General features: G+C 27.4%; 1 protein-coding gene across 1 annotated transcript in view; it reads right to left on the bottom strand.

The window, feature by feature from the left end:
• Nucleotides 1-19274, bottom strand: part of LOC112600505 (dual 3',5'-cyclic-AMP and -GMP phosphodiesterase 11-like) — a 74795-nt gene that overhangs the window by 40426 nt on the left and 15095 nt on the right. Inside the window, exon 2 of the mRNA XM_025347741.1 lies at nt 58-174. Coding sequence (XP_025203526.1) covers nt 58-174 — 117 coding nt within the window. The remainder of the gene's footprint in view (nt 1-57; nt 175-19274) is intronic.

The following is a 19274-nucleotide window of genomic DNA, read 5'->3' as shown; positions in this document are numbered from 1 at the left end:
TTTAGTATTAATGCTTAAGAATATTTATAGATATAGAAACATAATTCTTCAACTTACCATGCTTCCTGCGGGATGACATCCATTGAATTGGCGGAGACGGCAACGAGCGGCTCCTGCTGGACGAAGGATCAACAATAGTAGCTGGAAATATATCCCCGGAAAAGAATCCGATATCTAAAAACAGATCAAATTTTTATTAATAAAATATTATAATGTATTCATAATGAAATAAAATCAAATTTAAAACAAAAAAGTTCGTGAGATTTAATTACTGTTTTAGATAAAAATAATATTTTTAATAAAATGAATATTTATTATTTTATTTACGAGTATATTAAATAACGAATCAATGCATACAAAAATCAATTTCATATAAGTACTTTAGTTTTTAATGAAAATATAGTTTTATTTTAATTCAAGTTTTGTATTAAAACGACTAGACACAACAAAATGCATGTATTCAGCAATTTAAATTATAATTTAGTATTTGAGTTAATAACTTATTACTTTACAAATAATATTATGTCATAAGAAACATACTAGGAAGAACAAAATATCAAAACAATAAAATTGTATTAATCCAACTAAAATACGCTATCATAATATTCATATAGTTAAACAGGATTAAATAAAGATAAAATATAATATGAAATAATATTGTTTAGTATTCGACGATTAAATACTACGCAATAGGCAACTTACACAAATAAGACAATGATCTCGAGAGACTAATTTGTACTTGACGTACTAAAATAAATAAGTACATCTTTTATGAAATCCGAATAATATATTATAAATTATACTATTTATTTTGTATTATTAATTAAATAGGTAAGTGGTGAATTACATTCGTATGAATTTACACAATATTGTCAATAAACTTAAAACAACTATTGGATATTTGTTATAGATAACAAATTTCAAAAAAAAAAAATAATCAGCAGCTACGCTGACCTAATATTTACATTTAGAAAAAAAAATCATTATTAAACTCCAACGTAATTTTAAACAAAAATAATTACTTGTTTTGTTAAAGCTAAAAAATGGATAAACACATTTTGTTTTTCCTACGAATATACATAACATAAATTATTCTAACTGTTTTATATTTATAAATGTATAAATATATTATAACACACTATTGCACTAATTTTATGAATAGGTCAGTAGGTAGCAATAACCATATGCTATACAATTAACTCGTGTATCTCATACAGTCGTATATAACACATATCATGCATTCATAGTTAAATATAAGAGCTCTCTGTGTTTTCGTATACTCTATTGTCTCTATTATACAATACTCGATTCACGTCATTCACGATACCTACATCATCTATAATTGCAATAATTCTTTTTTCTTATACTCATCACTGTATAAGAAACTTGGGTGCTTGAGAAAAATGTTTAGTTGTTATTCAGAAACGCAATTGGGTCATGCCTTATAAAACGATATTAAGACAATCTCTATAATTGTAGGTGACATTTTAATTTGTACATTTTAAATTTTGTTATTTCATGTACGAAATGCGTTAAACTTTTGCAGCTTTATAAGGTTTACTAACACATAATAACTGAAGCTTTAGCTTTATTGAAAGAGGTATATTTTGTATACGAAATTTACTGATACTCTTGAAGACAATCTGTTTAACTCGTTTACAAAATACACAAAAAAGTTAATTAAAACTTTAATTTTGTTATATTTTTATATTATATATTATTACAAAGTTTATAGAGCTATATAATATATTTCATCAGTATTCAGTACCTGCTCACCGTCTAATGAGTATTCTTCCAATTAAGTTAAATCCACTTATTTTTTTTGACAAACGCACTTCAAAATTAAAATTATTAAACGACCAAGGATGAGTAAGATAGATTATAATATGAGTTATTGGGGCTATTGTATGCTTTGCTTCAAAGGCACCTATAATTTTTTTTTCATTTTTGGACCAAATGTACATTAGACTACTAGAGTACGGTTTGAATGATCTTTATTTGGTCTGGTATTAGTTAATAACACTTTTTAGTGTTGTTAACAATCATTACTTATTATTTTGTCAAATAGTAGTTCAGATTATTTTTTGGAGAATAGTCTACTTCCCAAAATCATCGAATATTTTTCAGTAAGGTAGCTTTGTCAATACATTAGTTCTAAATGATTGTAATAAATCCATACATATTGGTAGTATTATACTGCAAACTAAAAGCTAAACTTGTTTCATGTCATTTGTGTATATTATTATTATTACGCACGACATTTTACATTACTACAAATTTATTTCATCGGAAATATTGCGGGGTTTTGATTATTTAAACTTAATAACAGTTATACTCGGAAGTCATCGAATCTGTTATCTACACCTATATGTATATGCACAACACGTGCCAAATAATTATTCAAGTGATTATGGTGCAATACTTACACAATACTATTATACATCTAATATTAAACGTGGCTTGGGATAATACTGAAGAATAAAATTATACATTATTAAATATGACATCGTTTACAACCGGAAATGGCAACTAATAATATTATTTCGCTACGCCCGGACGGGTAAATAATAACAATATTATACATAAAATGTAATACGGCAAATAACGCACACGCGTGTTATTATTATTACGCACAATCATATTACAGTAGATAATAAATATTGTAATAATACCATTATTCATTATTCATTTTAAAGTGTTGCGGCGCCGCCGACCTCGTCGATCGATTACAGGCATCGCATTCATCACAAGCGTTGTACCGAAAAATATTTAGATATATTATATTATTATATTAATATACTCTTCCTCGTCATTTCCCGTCCTCATTCTTATAACAGCTATAAATAAAAATACGACAGAACGAACTCACTGACACTGCAGCCCGCGAAATATGTACATTGTATGTACAACCACCGACCTCTCCGTCGCAGCAGATACATATATTACCAAACTGTACCTAGTAACGTATAATAATCATCGTGCACGTGTACGAGTTCTCAGGCGCCCGTCATCCTGTCATCCCGCGTGTTCATACATTTGTATAGTAATATTATAGTATACCAAACATCGTCGTCATCGTATATCCATAACGGGGGCGTCGTTACCGCCTGCACACAGTTTGCTGACAGTTAACGGGGTCGTCCTATTTTCAAACCGTCGCAAAACGCGGCGACACACGGCCCGCAGAAAATGTTTGATCGCGATAACCATTTTATCATAACCACACATACACGATATACCTATTGTAAAACTGTGGTTGTAGTCTTGTAGACGCTATAATACCACAAAAATTAATTTTATTCTATGATAGTATTGCGCGTCTGGTCTATATACGTATACGGCACATTATAATACAATTCAGTTTTCACGCTGACGGTAGTTATTTTTATTTTGCCCGTTTTTTAAGCAAAATGAGAAAGTTCTATATTATAATAATATGTATTATGCAAAGATGATAAAAGCTAATTAAATATAATTATAAATAATACAAATAATATAATTCCCCAAAACTATAAAGTATCGTATGATATTATTTTAAACCAATAAAAAAAAAAAATGTGAATTAAAATCCATAATGAATTTTGAATTGTTGGCCGTAAAGGTTTTGAATCATACTTCATTGTGTATAATAATAGATTATAAGAAATAATATTTACTATTTATAATCAACAGTATACTATATGTATTATGATGACGCTTAAATTTTTTTACGTCATAAAATCGGTCACTAGGTCCCAACTCACGATAAAAAAACGTCGACGGTTCAAATCAAGCAACCATTATTATAAAAAAAATTATATTTTTACTTTTTATTTTATTTTTAAATACAGCATATATTTTCACTTACTTATTTCTCAGAAAAATATTTTCCTTAGAATTTCAATTAAAAATAATAATCAAGTTAGTGAAATTAGTCCTTCGACTTTGTTCAATTCCTTCCGGACCAATCCCAAAAGGTAGTACTTTATGTCTTAATATAACCGACATCAAACTATTTCTCACCAGTTTTTGAGAAAAACAAATATTATTTCTTGAAACTTAACTTTACACAGGCCCCCTGGACTTTGACCCGTCAAATCTTACTCAGGATCAAACCTGAAATTTAATAACTAACTGTAATCACGTGTGTGCAGAAGTTAGTCCTCCCCACCTTGTCCAAATTAATAATTATATCAAACAGTTTGTAAAGTTTAAAGCTTAATATTTAAATAGTTATAAGTTCAATCCAGAAATTTATAAATTAATATTTTACTATGTCGAAGAAGAATTGTCGACTAAACGTTAATAACATCTCTCTAGTCCCCACGGACATCACTTCAAATTTCTAGTATTAAATTTTTAATTAATTTCTAATAAAGAGCTATAATTTACAAATTATTTAGGTTAATTTTACCATGTCGGAGACTTGCCTCAGTGTTTAAGTTTTCATAATTCCGAGAATAAAATTTACACACTTGGTTACAATCAGTTACTAAATTTTGAAATTATTGGTCCTAACTCGATAAATATAATATCAGGAGATATGCAAAATTAGCCCCCGAAATTAAAAAATGAGTTTTATCGGAAACTTTGACTCGTTGTTAATAAATCAAAGTTAGGGGAAGATTTCACAAATGCTAATAATAATAATCAAATTTTGATTAGTAGTTAATTTTTAGTTAAGCTATGAGTTTAGTATTTATAGTTTCGATGAGTGGCCTATTATTAAGTCAATAATACAACTGTAAAAAAATCTGTTACAATTTTTCTATGTGCCATTTAACTTCACTCATTTATAACTTTAAATACTTTAAAATTTGTAAAACTTATTACTAAAGAAGTAAAAAATAGAGAATATATACATATATATATATATATAATTCAAATTTTGTATAACAACTTCAAATTATGTAGCAAAAATATTTTAAAAAACTTTCAAATACCCCTTTTTTTAGAGTTATGACTTATGACCTTATGAGTATTTAAGCTAAAAGAAATACGTATTACGTTTAATAATACACAACGTATCATATCACAGAAGTGTTGGTTATTGAACGGTTTATAAAAGCTAGTGTATTTCCGACAAAATAATAATAAAAGAGCTTATTGTTATATTTATTACTCTATTTAATATATTATATATGTATTAAATAGATCACCGTGATTACTGATTTCAACAAGCTTAAATTTTATATGTCCCTTAAAACTTGCAGCAAGCAACGGTTTTTTAAATTATTATACTGACGCTGTTGATATACAATGTTGAATATATAATATATATATTTAGAATAACGTACATTATGTTTTGGTTTGTTCTTAATAATACTAGGCCATCGACACGGGGTGTATTCACATTATACCAGTATGGATCTAAATTCTAGAAATCTAAAAAGAGTAGAAAGTAGAAACTTTAACCCTAAGAAAGGCCATCTTAAAAGTTTGTATCTTTTAAAATAGTACCTATTTTTATGCATACTTTCCACATATGTGTCAATTTTGACGAACATTTAAAAGCTAATTTAGTAAAATTTGACATTGTTTGTCAAATCGTTCATTATTGTCCCGTTTGGCCAATTAGCTGCGTCGCGTTGCTGTCGTCTACAGAACTCATAAATCGTAGTAAAGTAAACTTTAAAACACGGGTACAACATTACTAAACAAAATAATATACAATGTCTGCTGATACAGTGCTACTATACTATATATGTGTACAAAACTGTGTATATGATAATATTAATACATTATACATTATATGTACGCTGTAGTTACCACGGTGTCTATAATATCTCGTGTATACATTATACACTTATACAACACGGACTCTACTGTATTGTTATAATATGTCAATTGACTTCAATTGCCCGAGGTCACGACCAGATTCATATTTAATTGATCCAAATACGATTCTCTGCCCTTCTACGTAACATTAATAATAACAACAACATATACGTGATTATATATTATTATAATATTTTAGTATATACTTGCTATGCAAGCATATACGGTTTTACCGCGCACACGATACAAATTGTGTTTAAAAACGCAAAAAACAGAAGCTGGGACGAACGGTCAAACTTAACTCCTAATCATATTTTGACGATAAACAATAAACAAAGTTCATATATTGTTTCCTAAATATTATGACGTGTATATATACTTATGCACCACCATACCCACCATGTTTTTTAGTCATCGTCAATAATCATCAACACCATAATATTATTAGTTAACAATATAGGTATTAGACGCCCTATACATACAAGTTTGTGTATACTGTGTGTCTGTGTATAGTGTATACATATATAAATATATAAGTTTTTGGTTATGATCAGCGATCCTACGAATTAGTCGAATCCCATTTACCACCCCCCCCCATTTCACGACTCAGTTTCCATATGGTTAAAAAAAAAAAAAACGCGACAACCGGTAGACCTACTATTTTTCGATGAATACAACACATACAATATACAAACATAATTAATTTTAGTAACTATTACTACCTACAAACTATAGCATGTAATAATTATAAAAATGCCATCGTAATCGTGTAATCATTCTGAGTTTATAACATAGTTTTATATATTTTTAATTTTAAACAAACTATATTAAAACCACTTAAAACCATTAATAAATGGTTAACACATAGAGTTTCTTACTATTCATAATAGTTTTTGAAATCCAGTTATTTTGATAAAACCTTCAAAAAGTAATACACCTAATGAAATTAAATAAAAAAAAAACTACACAATTTAGCATGCCATCCATTTTGTAAAATGCAGTTGTTTGATACTTAAGAAGACCCAAAATTGACATTTTATTCAGTAACTCAAGAAAATAAATTTTTAAAAACATAATTCCAATGGGAAATTCAGAAGAACTTTGGATAATCAGTTTTCTTATACTTATAGGTACATATAATAAAAGAATATAGGTAATACGTTAAGAATTATTTTTTTTATGGTTTTTCTCGACAATTTTTCATTGTTTAATAATATTGATGCAAATACTATCATTTAACTACATTATAGTTATGAAATTTAAACACTTGAAAAATTTAAAATATTTACTAGTAAAAATATGAATTAACAGATCTTAGCAACTAATTTTTTCGTCATTATTCATTAATTGTAAATTATAATTAATTACTTAGAATTCTTAACAGTGTCATAATACTGGGATTTTTTTTATTTAAATACATTCAATTCACATAAATGAATCATAAATAATGTATTATACCATTTCAACTGAGTAAAAAGGTCACACATACACTAGCAAGACTTTTATACTTGTCACTTGTGTAAATAGCTATTAAGTATATATATTATATATTATAGTCTTTGAAGTATTATACTATGCACTTTTGTTTCAATTATTGTTATACATAAGATACGTAACGACCACTGAAATCATTAATCATTATTCGTTTTATATTAATCGTCCGAGTTGTTGAGAAAATCGGACCGAATATATAGCTTTGTCTATACAATGATATCATAATTCATAACACACGCATGTACCTACATTACTTTTGAGTTGTGACGTATGTAGTGTGTTTCTATACATGGTGATTGATCGAGAAAGTCGAAACACCTTTAGACATATAAGCTATAGCAATATAGCACTAGCCACCAATCGATAAAATGAGAAACGAATGCAAAATTCCCATAGATAATATATTCTATGAATAGGATATATACCTGTGGAACAGTGACATAAGAATGATTTTAGAATGATGGAGAGAGATCAATGATGAAAAAAAAATTAAACAGTAACATAGTACATATTATACAGCAATTCATCGAGCACAAAAGCACTCCTTTTCTTCTTCAATAATACAGTTATTCAAAATTTAATTTTTTGTATACTTAGGACCGTATTTTGAACTACTTTAGGAGCATCCTATTTTTAAACTAACATACCCTCTTATCTACTATGAATTTATTAGTATATAATGTTTTTCTAAAAACTATAACATATTTAAAATAAATTTCAAACGAATAGTTCTTGATTTATTTAACTAAGTGTACTAAGAATATTAGGTCCAAAAATTAAGATGAAGATTGTGGCAATTTAATAATTCTAGTAATTAATATTAATCTATCAATATTTAACGTAATAGATACTAGGTCCGAAAAAAACATTCATTTGCATAACAATTTTTAAAGTCTATTATTCTTAATACAAATATTTTAGAAAATGAAAAACTATACTTATTCGAATTTTGAATTCTCAAAAAAAAAATATCACTAATTAATTAATTATAAAAAAGAAAGGTTCTCATTTGAAAAACAGAAGTTTGTATGATCATACAGAGTACTCCTTAAATATTACAAAAAATCGTTTTATTTAAAGTCCATAATGAATGAAATATCAAATAATCAATTATAATTAGACATCCTACATTTTCAAAAGCAGTGAATCTAACACCAACGTCCGTCTTAGTACACACTACACGTCCTTGCGTATTTGATATATTTATACAAATATTGGAATATATAATATGACATGAACATTTTTATAAAATAATAATTCACATGAATTTATCGGGCGTGCACCCAATGGATAATAAATTGATGATTTCAATGAAAATATAATAATATATAGTGTTATATACGCGTGATATATTATTATGTGGCGACAGGAACACAAAAACAAAAACGTCATTCGTCACAGACGGTAATATTTTATGTATCCCTCATTGCCCGGGAGACTATCGATGACGTCCGTTACTCATCGACTGGCAATTGAATAGTGAACGTGTTCGTTCCGGACATCCGGACACTGTTAATTAAAAACAACAATTAAAAATAACAAAATAGATGCTGACTAAAACTCAGACGAGTCGTGTAATACCATAATGATATTTATTATACGTATTATATTATAAAAGAGCAATAAAAATGTATGCATGTTCCATACTGCAATAAATTAATAATAATCATAACAAATGTTATTTTGAAAAGATTTCTGATGTAATAATTGTATATAAGTTGACGACCAAAACAAAATTAGCGATGATTAGTTTTTTATTATGAATTTAAAGTTATATCTAATAGTATTATAATATTCTATTAATGTAATGGAAATGGACAATATATTGTACGAATATAAGACGAATAAAACTCAACGAGAAGTGTAATGAATTACAATAATATATTCAAAATGCAACGGAGACGTCAATGTTAATTTAAAATATTTTTCGTTGATGCATAATCTGCCATACTAACGGCAAAAAACCATTAAGGATCAACAAAACTTTAATAGATTATTCATTGTTCAGAAACAGCTCGTCATCATCATTGTAATTATTATAATATATTAATATGAGTAATATAACTTTCGCTTACTCGTACTCGTCATATGAAAATACTGAGAATTCATATGAAACTACTTTTGTTTTGCGCATAAATATATTTATATTGATACTTTGTCGATATGCAGTTCAAACGATTGCAGTTTATAATATACGTACCTAACGTTTAATTGAATATGTAATAGTAATATGGAATGTAGTTCACTAATTTTTTTCACATTCCACAAGGTTCTACAAGTATAATATATTATAGTTTTAGGCACATGCTGTAATACATTGCCAAAATGCAAATGTATAAGTATAATTAAATACAAAATGACGTCACTTTAATATTATTTTAGTAAAGAAAAACGACTAAGCAGAGTCGCTACTCGTTAGTTTTTAATATATTTACTTCCTAATCTAAAATTTAGTTAATTATTTATCATGAATTGGATCATTTTTAATAAAGTAGGTATTGACAAAAAAAAAAAAAAAAAAAAAAAAAACAAAAACAAAAAAATAAAAACACCAAGTATTATAAAACATATTATAAACAAAGATACCTACTAACTATTTTGTTTACTAAATAAAATATCAAAACATGCTAATATACTATGCTAAAAAAACATAATATACAAATGTATAGATTAATATATCATGGGATAATAATTTTCATGAAAAAAAAAAAAATAATAATAATAATAATAATTAAGAAGATACCCGTACTATATATTATTATGTCGCGTAGATTAGATATAATATATTTTATAGTTGCGATCCGTCCGTTTACGGGTGATTATAATGACGCGAGCTCAAGGCGAGTTCCGATATCTTTGCATGTGTTTGGACATAATGTATATATATATGCGTGTACATGTGTTGGACGTATATTATTATAATATTTATATGTTGGCGCCATCTCTATACCTTCTCTTTAAACGTTCCCAAGTGCAACAACGGTTCAAATAATAATAATTATTGCTATCGAATAAACACCAGGTGACCGCGTCAAGGTTGCTCCGAGATTGTTGACCTATACATTCCATTGCTAATTTCAAGAGAGCCTTAGTATAATACATCCACGCGCGCACGTTGCAAGCATTCATGTGCGACGGGGGACAAGTTGTAGAGCGAACCTATATAATACACCATGTATATATAAACAAGGAAACAACGGTTTCCCTTGCTTATCCTTTTCGCCGTTACGGGTTTTTACTGTGTGTGTAGATAAACTGCTACCTACACTATAGCGCACAATGCACAATTATATACGCTCGTTGATCAGTGTATAAAGATATATTGCTAAGGTATATTGCAGGTATCGATGTCGTACTCCGTGTTCTGAACACAAAGTTTATTATTAAGCATCCCAAAAGTCAAAACACCTGTCGTGCTTGGACACAAATAGGGGGACTAGTGGGACTAAACCATCCTAAAGATCGTTTAACTTTCCCAAAATATGATCAGATATATGACGTAATAATATATATATATTATGAGAAAGATATTATTTCTTCCAAACACCCTTTAAAAGTTTTCAATATATGTGTCAATGTCGTCGTATCCAATCGGAGTATTAGATAGGCGTTACGCACAGAGAAACTTGGTTCACGCATTTGATTTTGCTGGATAAAATATGAGTAAAATGTGAACACATTTATTTGCTAGATTAAAAATGTTGATAATTTGACGAAAACTGATAAGCAAATAATAATAAAAATGTAGATAAAACTAGAGCAAGCAAGATATGTGTATGCATGCAGTTGCAAAAAATTATAGTTTAGTACGTTATTTAACCAAAAAAAAAAACCATTTTACCTTTCAGTGATAAATAATTTGTACAATAAGAAAACATTATATTATGAATATATATTAAAGTAATGTTATAATTTATTACTAGATGTAAGTTTTTGAGTATAGAATTCAAAGACTCGAGAATATTTTAATTTAAATGGTAAGTTTGGTATAATATTTAGATAATATGGAGACAATTTATCATATGATGTCAAAGTATAAGACTACTGCATACAGTATATATGTGTTGTATAACCCACATTATGTATAATATACAAAATAAATAAAGTAATAACGATAACGCAATATTTAAGTACAAAATATATATATATGTATGTATAAAAAGTATTTAGCTCAAAATAATTATATGGCAAACATTATATAATACAGAAAAATAGAATTAAAGTAAAGACAATATGATAACAACAGAAATTTTTAAATTGTAATTTTAAGCGAAGAGAAGAGATTTTAATAAATTTAATAGTGATTTAGTTATTATACAGTATAATGTTTGATGGTTAAGTTAAAAAACAAATAAATATTGTCTATTGAAAATTTTGATTGAAGATTTACATTAAAATAATGATTAGTTAATTAAGAGGACAGGTAAACTGCTTACGGGTACATTTCAATAATTAAAACCGTTTAAATAACTAATTGGTGTCGAGTATTCAGTGTTTACGAGTACTGATGACACTAAATCAGTTTTAAATATCTAATTAAATAAATTAAATATATAACATCAAGCTATCTAATAATAATAGGTTATACACCTATACTGAATAGGCCTTTTACTCTAAGGATAGTTTTCCCCCTACCATACGAACTATGCTCAACTATTTAATTATTGAAAGTTATATTCATGTATCATAAATTTTTTTAGCATTAAACTTAATTATAAACCTAATTTACGACTGTGTAAGAAATGATTTAATTAGGTACATAAAGAACACATCACACAGACTAAATCATTACTAAAACTCAAGAGTTGCATAATTTTTAAATTACATAATTAGTAAATATGCACACTCTTATTCATAGCACGTTGCTCATTGTTTATTAACTTATTATTCTTAATAGTGTAATGAATAAACGCTAAGAGAATCTTTAGACATACAATTAATAATATTATATAATTCACAAATACAGTATGTACAGTATAAAATAATACATTTTTATAAATATCATAAATGTGAAAAAACATTCTCAGAAATCAATATTGTAAACTTCAAGCTTCAAAAAAATATGAATAAAAAATAAGTCAATAGTTTTTTATGTAGATTATTATAACTTGAATGTTAATGACAATGAGCATTGAACAATAATTAACAAATATTGACCATAGTATGTTTGAAATGTTTGAATTAATTACAATGAAATTATTAAAAATCAAAAAATGATTAAAAGTTATTATTCCTAAAGACTATCATAAATTAACCTTTTAATAATTTTATTATTTATAATACATTTTTTAAAGATTTTAGGTTAATTATAATCAGCAGTCTACAAAATGGGAGGGAATCGTATAGATAGAAATATTACTTTAATAATATTGCAAGCTATAAGGGTTATAAAAGCCTAAAGCGTTAACTACATAAAATCTTGTTTACTACAATATAGTTTATGAAACAATTTTGTACACGTTATTATATTTTAATTTAAAACTATGTTTAACCAGTTAGTCACACGAATATACACGCATAAGATTTGATTCGATCGTATAATTAATATATTGTAAATTATAATATTATTATACGATATTCATAATTTCACAACTCATCTATTTTTAAATAATAAGTATAAATTTTTTTAAACGCCAATGACTCGTGCAATCTAAATGAATATTTTATACGTTGTATCGTTAATTTCGCTGCATGATTAATTACTTATAAGCTACAAGACTTGTTTAGAATTAATGTATTAATTATAAGAATATCCACTCTATACCACATCAATAAAAACACCATGTTGTTTAAACAATTAAGTAAATATATAACGTATAATTGCATATAACAATTGTAGTAATAATATATAAGCTTAAATTATATGTAATAACATTTAATAATGGTATATTCGTAAGTTTTGTATAGAAAGGAACATATTATTCTAAAATATTGTTTGATAAGAAGCTAGAAAGTAACACAGTCAGCATAATAATTATAATTCATATATATTATTATTAATTGTTGGTAAATCAATGTACAAATAAATTTGTTTAATATCACTAGGTAATTAGCTATTTATTTATTTGGTTATTGAAACAAATTGCGCTTTATCGTGGCAATTAGTATTTAGTTTATTTAGTAGCAAGAACAATACATTTTCATATAAATAAAAAAAGTATTGAGTACCTAATAGATATAGGTTGTAAATATACAAAACTATACAAGAATGAAAAAAAACAAAAATGAAATCATTCTAATCGATCATGACATACTGACATAATATTCATTCATAATTTATAAAAGAAGCCATTTAAACTAAGTTGACTGTAATACCGTGTTGAACTATACAGCATTATACTTAACAAATGAATCATAATATTATAATATGCAATAAAATGTATGATAAACGATTCAATTGTACATTTCTTTCCCGCGCTTGAAACGAAGTACTTACCCACACACGGCGTACACTATTCAAAACGAGATCAGTGCCGGAGCGACGATGTGTTATCGTCGGCGACGGTCAGATGACGTCAACCGTTTCGGCCGAAGCTTCGGAACGACCTTGCGCACAAGTTGGCCGCCCGGCGCCGGTGATCTCATTGTGAATAGAGAAGTCGTCGCACCCTCGCACAACGAGAGGAAACAAAAAGTGTCCAAACCTTATAGCCCACAGACTTGTCTTGTACAGTACAATTATTAGTATAATATACTGCACAGTTACATGAAAAGTTCTTTCCGTTTTATTACAGTCGTGATCTTATCGCTCCGAACACCGGTGAGAAATATTTTTGCGACAGCAATAATGCGATTGATATAACCTAATCGACCTGTTAGTCGTTGTTTGTTTTTGCAGAAGAAACGACATACGCAAGGTACAGTGCACGCCAGCAACGGCTAAAAAGTAAAAAAAATAATATGTATACCTACCCGACGGCCGACACTGTATTACTATGTCGGTCCAAACTGGGGGGGGGGGAGAATAGAAATTAATGATCGACGAGAGTCGAGAAATCACAAACTATTATTAATATCTGTCTTTCTCGTAGTTATTATTATTTGTTTAATGTAATTACACCCTGAATCTGTATGCACCTGCGCCGCCGTCGACCCTTTCGGTTTTCGCATTAACGTCGATAGATAGATGGATCGTTTTCCTTGCGCAATTCATCTCAATCAATAGTTATTATTGTACTATTACCTATACATACACGAGCCTATACATTATTATAACTGCGGTGTACGCGTTTTCGTGACTTACACATTACATCACCGGCAATCGAACATTATACCTACATTAAATACATTAGATGCAGGGGGTGTAGTCTGTTTTAATAATTTATACACCCACGCGAGGACGAGAGACGTCAAATTAATCTATCCAATAATGAATTTTATTCTACTACTAACCAGTAGCCAGTAACCATCTAACTGAAAAACATCCACAACGTATTACTTTATTTTGAAAATGGCGTCTACGCACAACAAATATTGAAATAGTAAAAGACTATTCAAAAGTACGCGTGTAGCATACTTTCTAACTATTATCAGAATAACTGACTATTTGATCTCTTGTTTTATATAGTCAGCTAAATCAAGTATAAAGCCACCCACATATATGCATCTTCGATAAGCTCATGAATTAAGAGGATGTGATACCGCTCATTTTCAACAGTAAATAGTTAGTTAAATTTAAAAAGAAACACATTTTACGTTCGAAATGAATATTATTATTACTGAAATAGCTAAGGTAACTTTGGCTTGATTTTAAATTCTGAGAAAACATGTTTTTAATTTATTTTTGTGTCTGTCATTTTAAAGTAAAAACAATGCTTCAACCTTTAACTTCGAGGATCATTTCTAGTAACAAATAATATCTAACAGGCACTTTGGCACGTAAAAAGTATATACAAAATTATACTATAAATATAATAGGTATATAAATTTCTGATTATTTTTAAAGTAGTCAGGAAAATTAAACATTTTCTAGAAATGATATAAATTTAAAAAAAATTGTTTACATTTTATTTTTTAACATTTGAGATTAGGTATAAACTTTTTTGTTTGTTTTTTCGATTAAATATGTTGATAAAAATTTACGAGAAACTATGTATTACGTGTTTTAAGTTAATTTTTAAAATAAAAAAATACATTTATTAATGGTTTTAACGAATTACGTTAGAAAAATAATAAAAAATAATTATGACTTTATTTTTGTTAATTTAAGAATGCGGTAAAATAAATTCACGAGGTTAGGTTAGGTACCTAGAATTAAATTTTCAAGCTTTTTGACATACAAACAATAACTTCATTAACATAAATTGAAAAAGAACTCAACCGCTTAGAATGTCTATAAATAGCACAAAGAAGGTCCAAATATTTCATATAATATATCATTTATTGGACCTTTTTTATAACTACCCTAAGACATCTTTATTTAATCGAATAGAAGTCTTTATAATCCAAATACAACACATACATAATCGGTGTATATATCATAATAAACAATACAATGGTAATAATTAGGCCTTGGTCAATCGAAAATTTTGGGATCTAAAATAGAAAAAATAATATGCATAGAAAATCAAAAATAATCAAACAAAAATGTTAAATATGCAAAAATGTTTGTATGTAATGAATTATCATTAAATTAAAATTTAACCTATCCATTACAATGACCTACCTACACATTGACGACTGATGAGGAACACTTGAAACCTAATATGCATGTAAATTCAGCATAGCGATTTTCCTGGTTTTTTAGTATATATGTACATTTTTTTCTTCTTTAAAATTAGCCAATTCAAAGTAACACATAATATTATATTATGTTTATAGATTACAGTTTATTTTTCTAAGAATACTAATGAATAGATGCAAACACGCAGTTAGTAAATATTGTTTAAATAACTATTTAGAATTAAATGCGAACGCATGACCCATTTTAAATAATTTTATATGTACAATAACTCATTTTATTTATTTTATGTCATTCAAATGTTTGTACGGTGCCCATTCATATAAAAATATATCGTGAAAATAATGACTATTTTTTTTTTCATAGATTTATAGATCAATAGACATACCACTTTAAATCTATTCTTTATAATTGAACCCACTTAGAAAATTCCAAGTAATTTTATAATTATATGGAAATAATATTCATAAATATATATATATACTTATAAACATATATGTTCACAATAGGTGTGTGCTTGGGATATGGATAAATTAATATCTGAACTTTATTAACAAACAGTTATTTTACATTAAATTCTACAATTAATAGTATTTTCTAAATGTAATTATATGTAGTACATTTAATAAAATATACATTATATGATAATAACTATTAAGATAAGTTATGTGTAAAATCTATTAATCAAAAATTTAATTTACAAAAATTGAGATTTCACTGCGCAATTTAATAATAGAGGCATTAATTATCATACTCAATCAACAATTGTATAATAAAGTATCCAGCAATGTACACTTAGTAAGTTCCATCACTTTAAACAGACGTTAAAATTCAAATTATACTTGTGCGTATGTGGGCTTTACAGTTAAAGTCTACCGGAAGTCGTTGATTAATGTGAATTGACACCGACCGAAACCGTTTAGAATTGAGAACTTAAAAAAGCAAATTAATAATTTCTGAATGACTCATAATATTATAGACTATGAATTATATTTATTATTATTATGGTTATAAAATAAAATGAAAAACTTTTAATAGTTTTAGTTTGTATTGTTTTTATTTATAGAAAATCTATTCACTGTTAAATATTAATTTATATAAATGTGTAAAGATAAAAATTGTGAATAATGATGAATAATTCATTATTTGGACACACTTAATTGCTTTTCCAAATACCTTCATACATTTTATTAAATTCGTTGAATAAAAACATAACATAGTTAAAACGTAATATAAACCTATTGAGTCAATTGTGATGTTAAAAATATTAATAAGTAAGACACCTACTATAAGAAATGGCTCACTAAATAAATGTAAATGTCACATTAAGCGAGTACATTTTAAACGTATCATATGGCATGTTCTAATCTTGAAGTTCATATTATAATGTTTTTTATGTGGCTTATTTCTCAACCAAAATTTAGTAGTGCTGACCAAAAACCAAAATCTGTAGGTAGAAATAACCAAATATTAGCTTTCTGATTATATTATATAACTATAGGTATAGAAAGTATTTAAGCACTACGTGTAACGTGTTTTTCATTTAACCGTTAAAATTTAAGACGTATAGGCCTAAAAAATTAACCACTTGGAATAAGGAAAAAGTATGAATAATATATTATAACACATATATTTAAGTTATTATTCATTGTTTAAATATTAGGTGTAAATGCGTAATAAATGATAAAATATAATAATATAAATGGACAAATGGACGATTAAAAGTTTTTTATTTAATGATATTAAAATAGCCACGTGAGATATGCAAGGTTTATCGGAAAACAAATATTGAAAATAATTCAATCAAACGTAAAATGTTATTATGTATAATTTAATATGATTAATAATAATATTGGATTCAATAATAATTTAGACTACATAAAATTATAATTTACAGTCATTACAATAAAATGTGGATATCAATATCGATTAGAGACAGTTCATATTACTTTATTAGTTGTATTAATATTAATTGGTCGTACAATAAATCTTCGTACTTGTCGAATACAGCTGTGGTGTCGCTCCCCCCTTCCACTACTAAAATCGATCATTGCAGGCTTCACTGCCACATTTCTTACCTAAATTTTTTCAGGGGTAAAAATGCTTTTAATATTTCATTCAACACTATAAATTGGAAATTAAACATAGACGGATTTAAAATAACTTGTTGTGGAAACTGTTTATTTTTACGACAATATCTTTTTTTTATAGATTCAACAGTTTGTTTTTATGATCGATTGAAAATCACGTAATTACGGACCTTAAACAATTTTTGAATTACAATGGGTTTAAACATTAAAGAACATGTAACTAAGCAAGGTCTTTAACTTTTTGAAACCAAATTACTATTATTAGTTTCATAAATAGGAAATGTATACGAGTATTCAACGGGCAAACAGCAGGTAATACCGACAACAGCAAAAACAGCAACATGGTCATAATGCCAGTGTTTAATACAGTAGTATTTATTACATAATAACAATAATAATGGACCTATTCGCTCTGTAACGGAATTATTTGGTCGCCGCGCCACGGTCGCCATGACGACACCCCTGAGACCTTTGTAACAGGTTGTCAATAACCGAGACAAGGTGCTTTACGAATTTACGATAATAGTATACATTAGCCTCGGTGGCGCCGATAGTATTTTTACAATTGAATTGCCATGATTATACTACACACACTGATACTAAGTCATGGTTGTCATCACTATATATAATATATGTACCCACTGGTTACTACCTATTATATAGCACCCACACTGGTACAAACCCCTCGTATAGATAGAAAGCCACACCATTATCTATGTGTATAGAAATAACAACAAAACAGTAGCAATAAAAATAATAACAATAAATCGAGCAATAAAAAAAAGTCACCTGTAAACATTGACGCCCTCACTCGTCATTATAAATATATATATGTATAGGACACGCTGTAGGCCGATTGTCACCGCGTGTCCATGTACATTATCAGCCAATGAGGTAACATAGAGAAAAAGCTAATAACATTAATTATACATTTATTTACCAGCATGCTTATCCTCATTTTTTTCATTTAATTATGAATTTATTCAAATTATAATAATTAAAATTTTCAAATTTACTTAAAAATGATATTTCAAATTGAAATTATTTGTACTTCTAAGAGTTTTCTATGGCGATACAAACATCAGTTTTGTTAAAAGAGAACCCTAACCTCTCCTTTGTACTATAAATTATTTAGTGGATAATTTTTTTAGTAATATAAAATATAAATCTATCTAATTCAAAATTCAAACGAGTACTTTTTCAATTATTGAAGTTGCTTATGTTAAGAATAAAATTGAATTAAGGGGGGGGGG

Source organism: Melanaphis sacchari, unplaced genomic scaffold (assembly GCF_002803265.2).
Source record: "Melanaphis sacchari strain LSU unplaced genomic scaffold, SCAv2.0 Contig65_pilon_pilon, whole genome shotgun sequence".
Lineage (NCBI taxonomy): Eukaryota > Metazoa > Arthropoda > Insecta > Hemiptera > Aphididae > Melanaphis > Melanaphis sacchari.
Note: the sequence above shows the minus strand (reverse complement) of the source record. Positions and strands in the feature narration are given on the sequence as shown.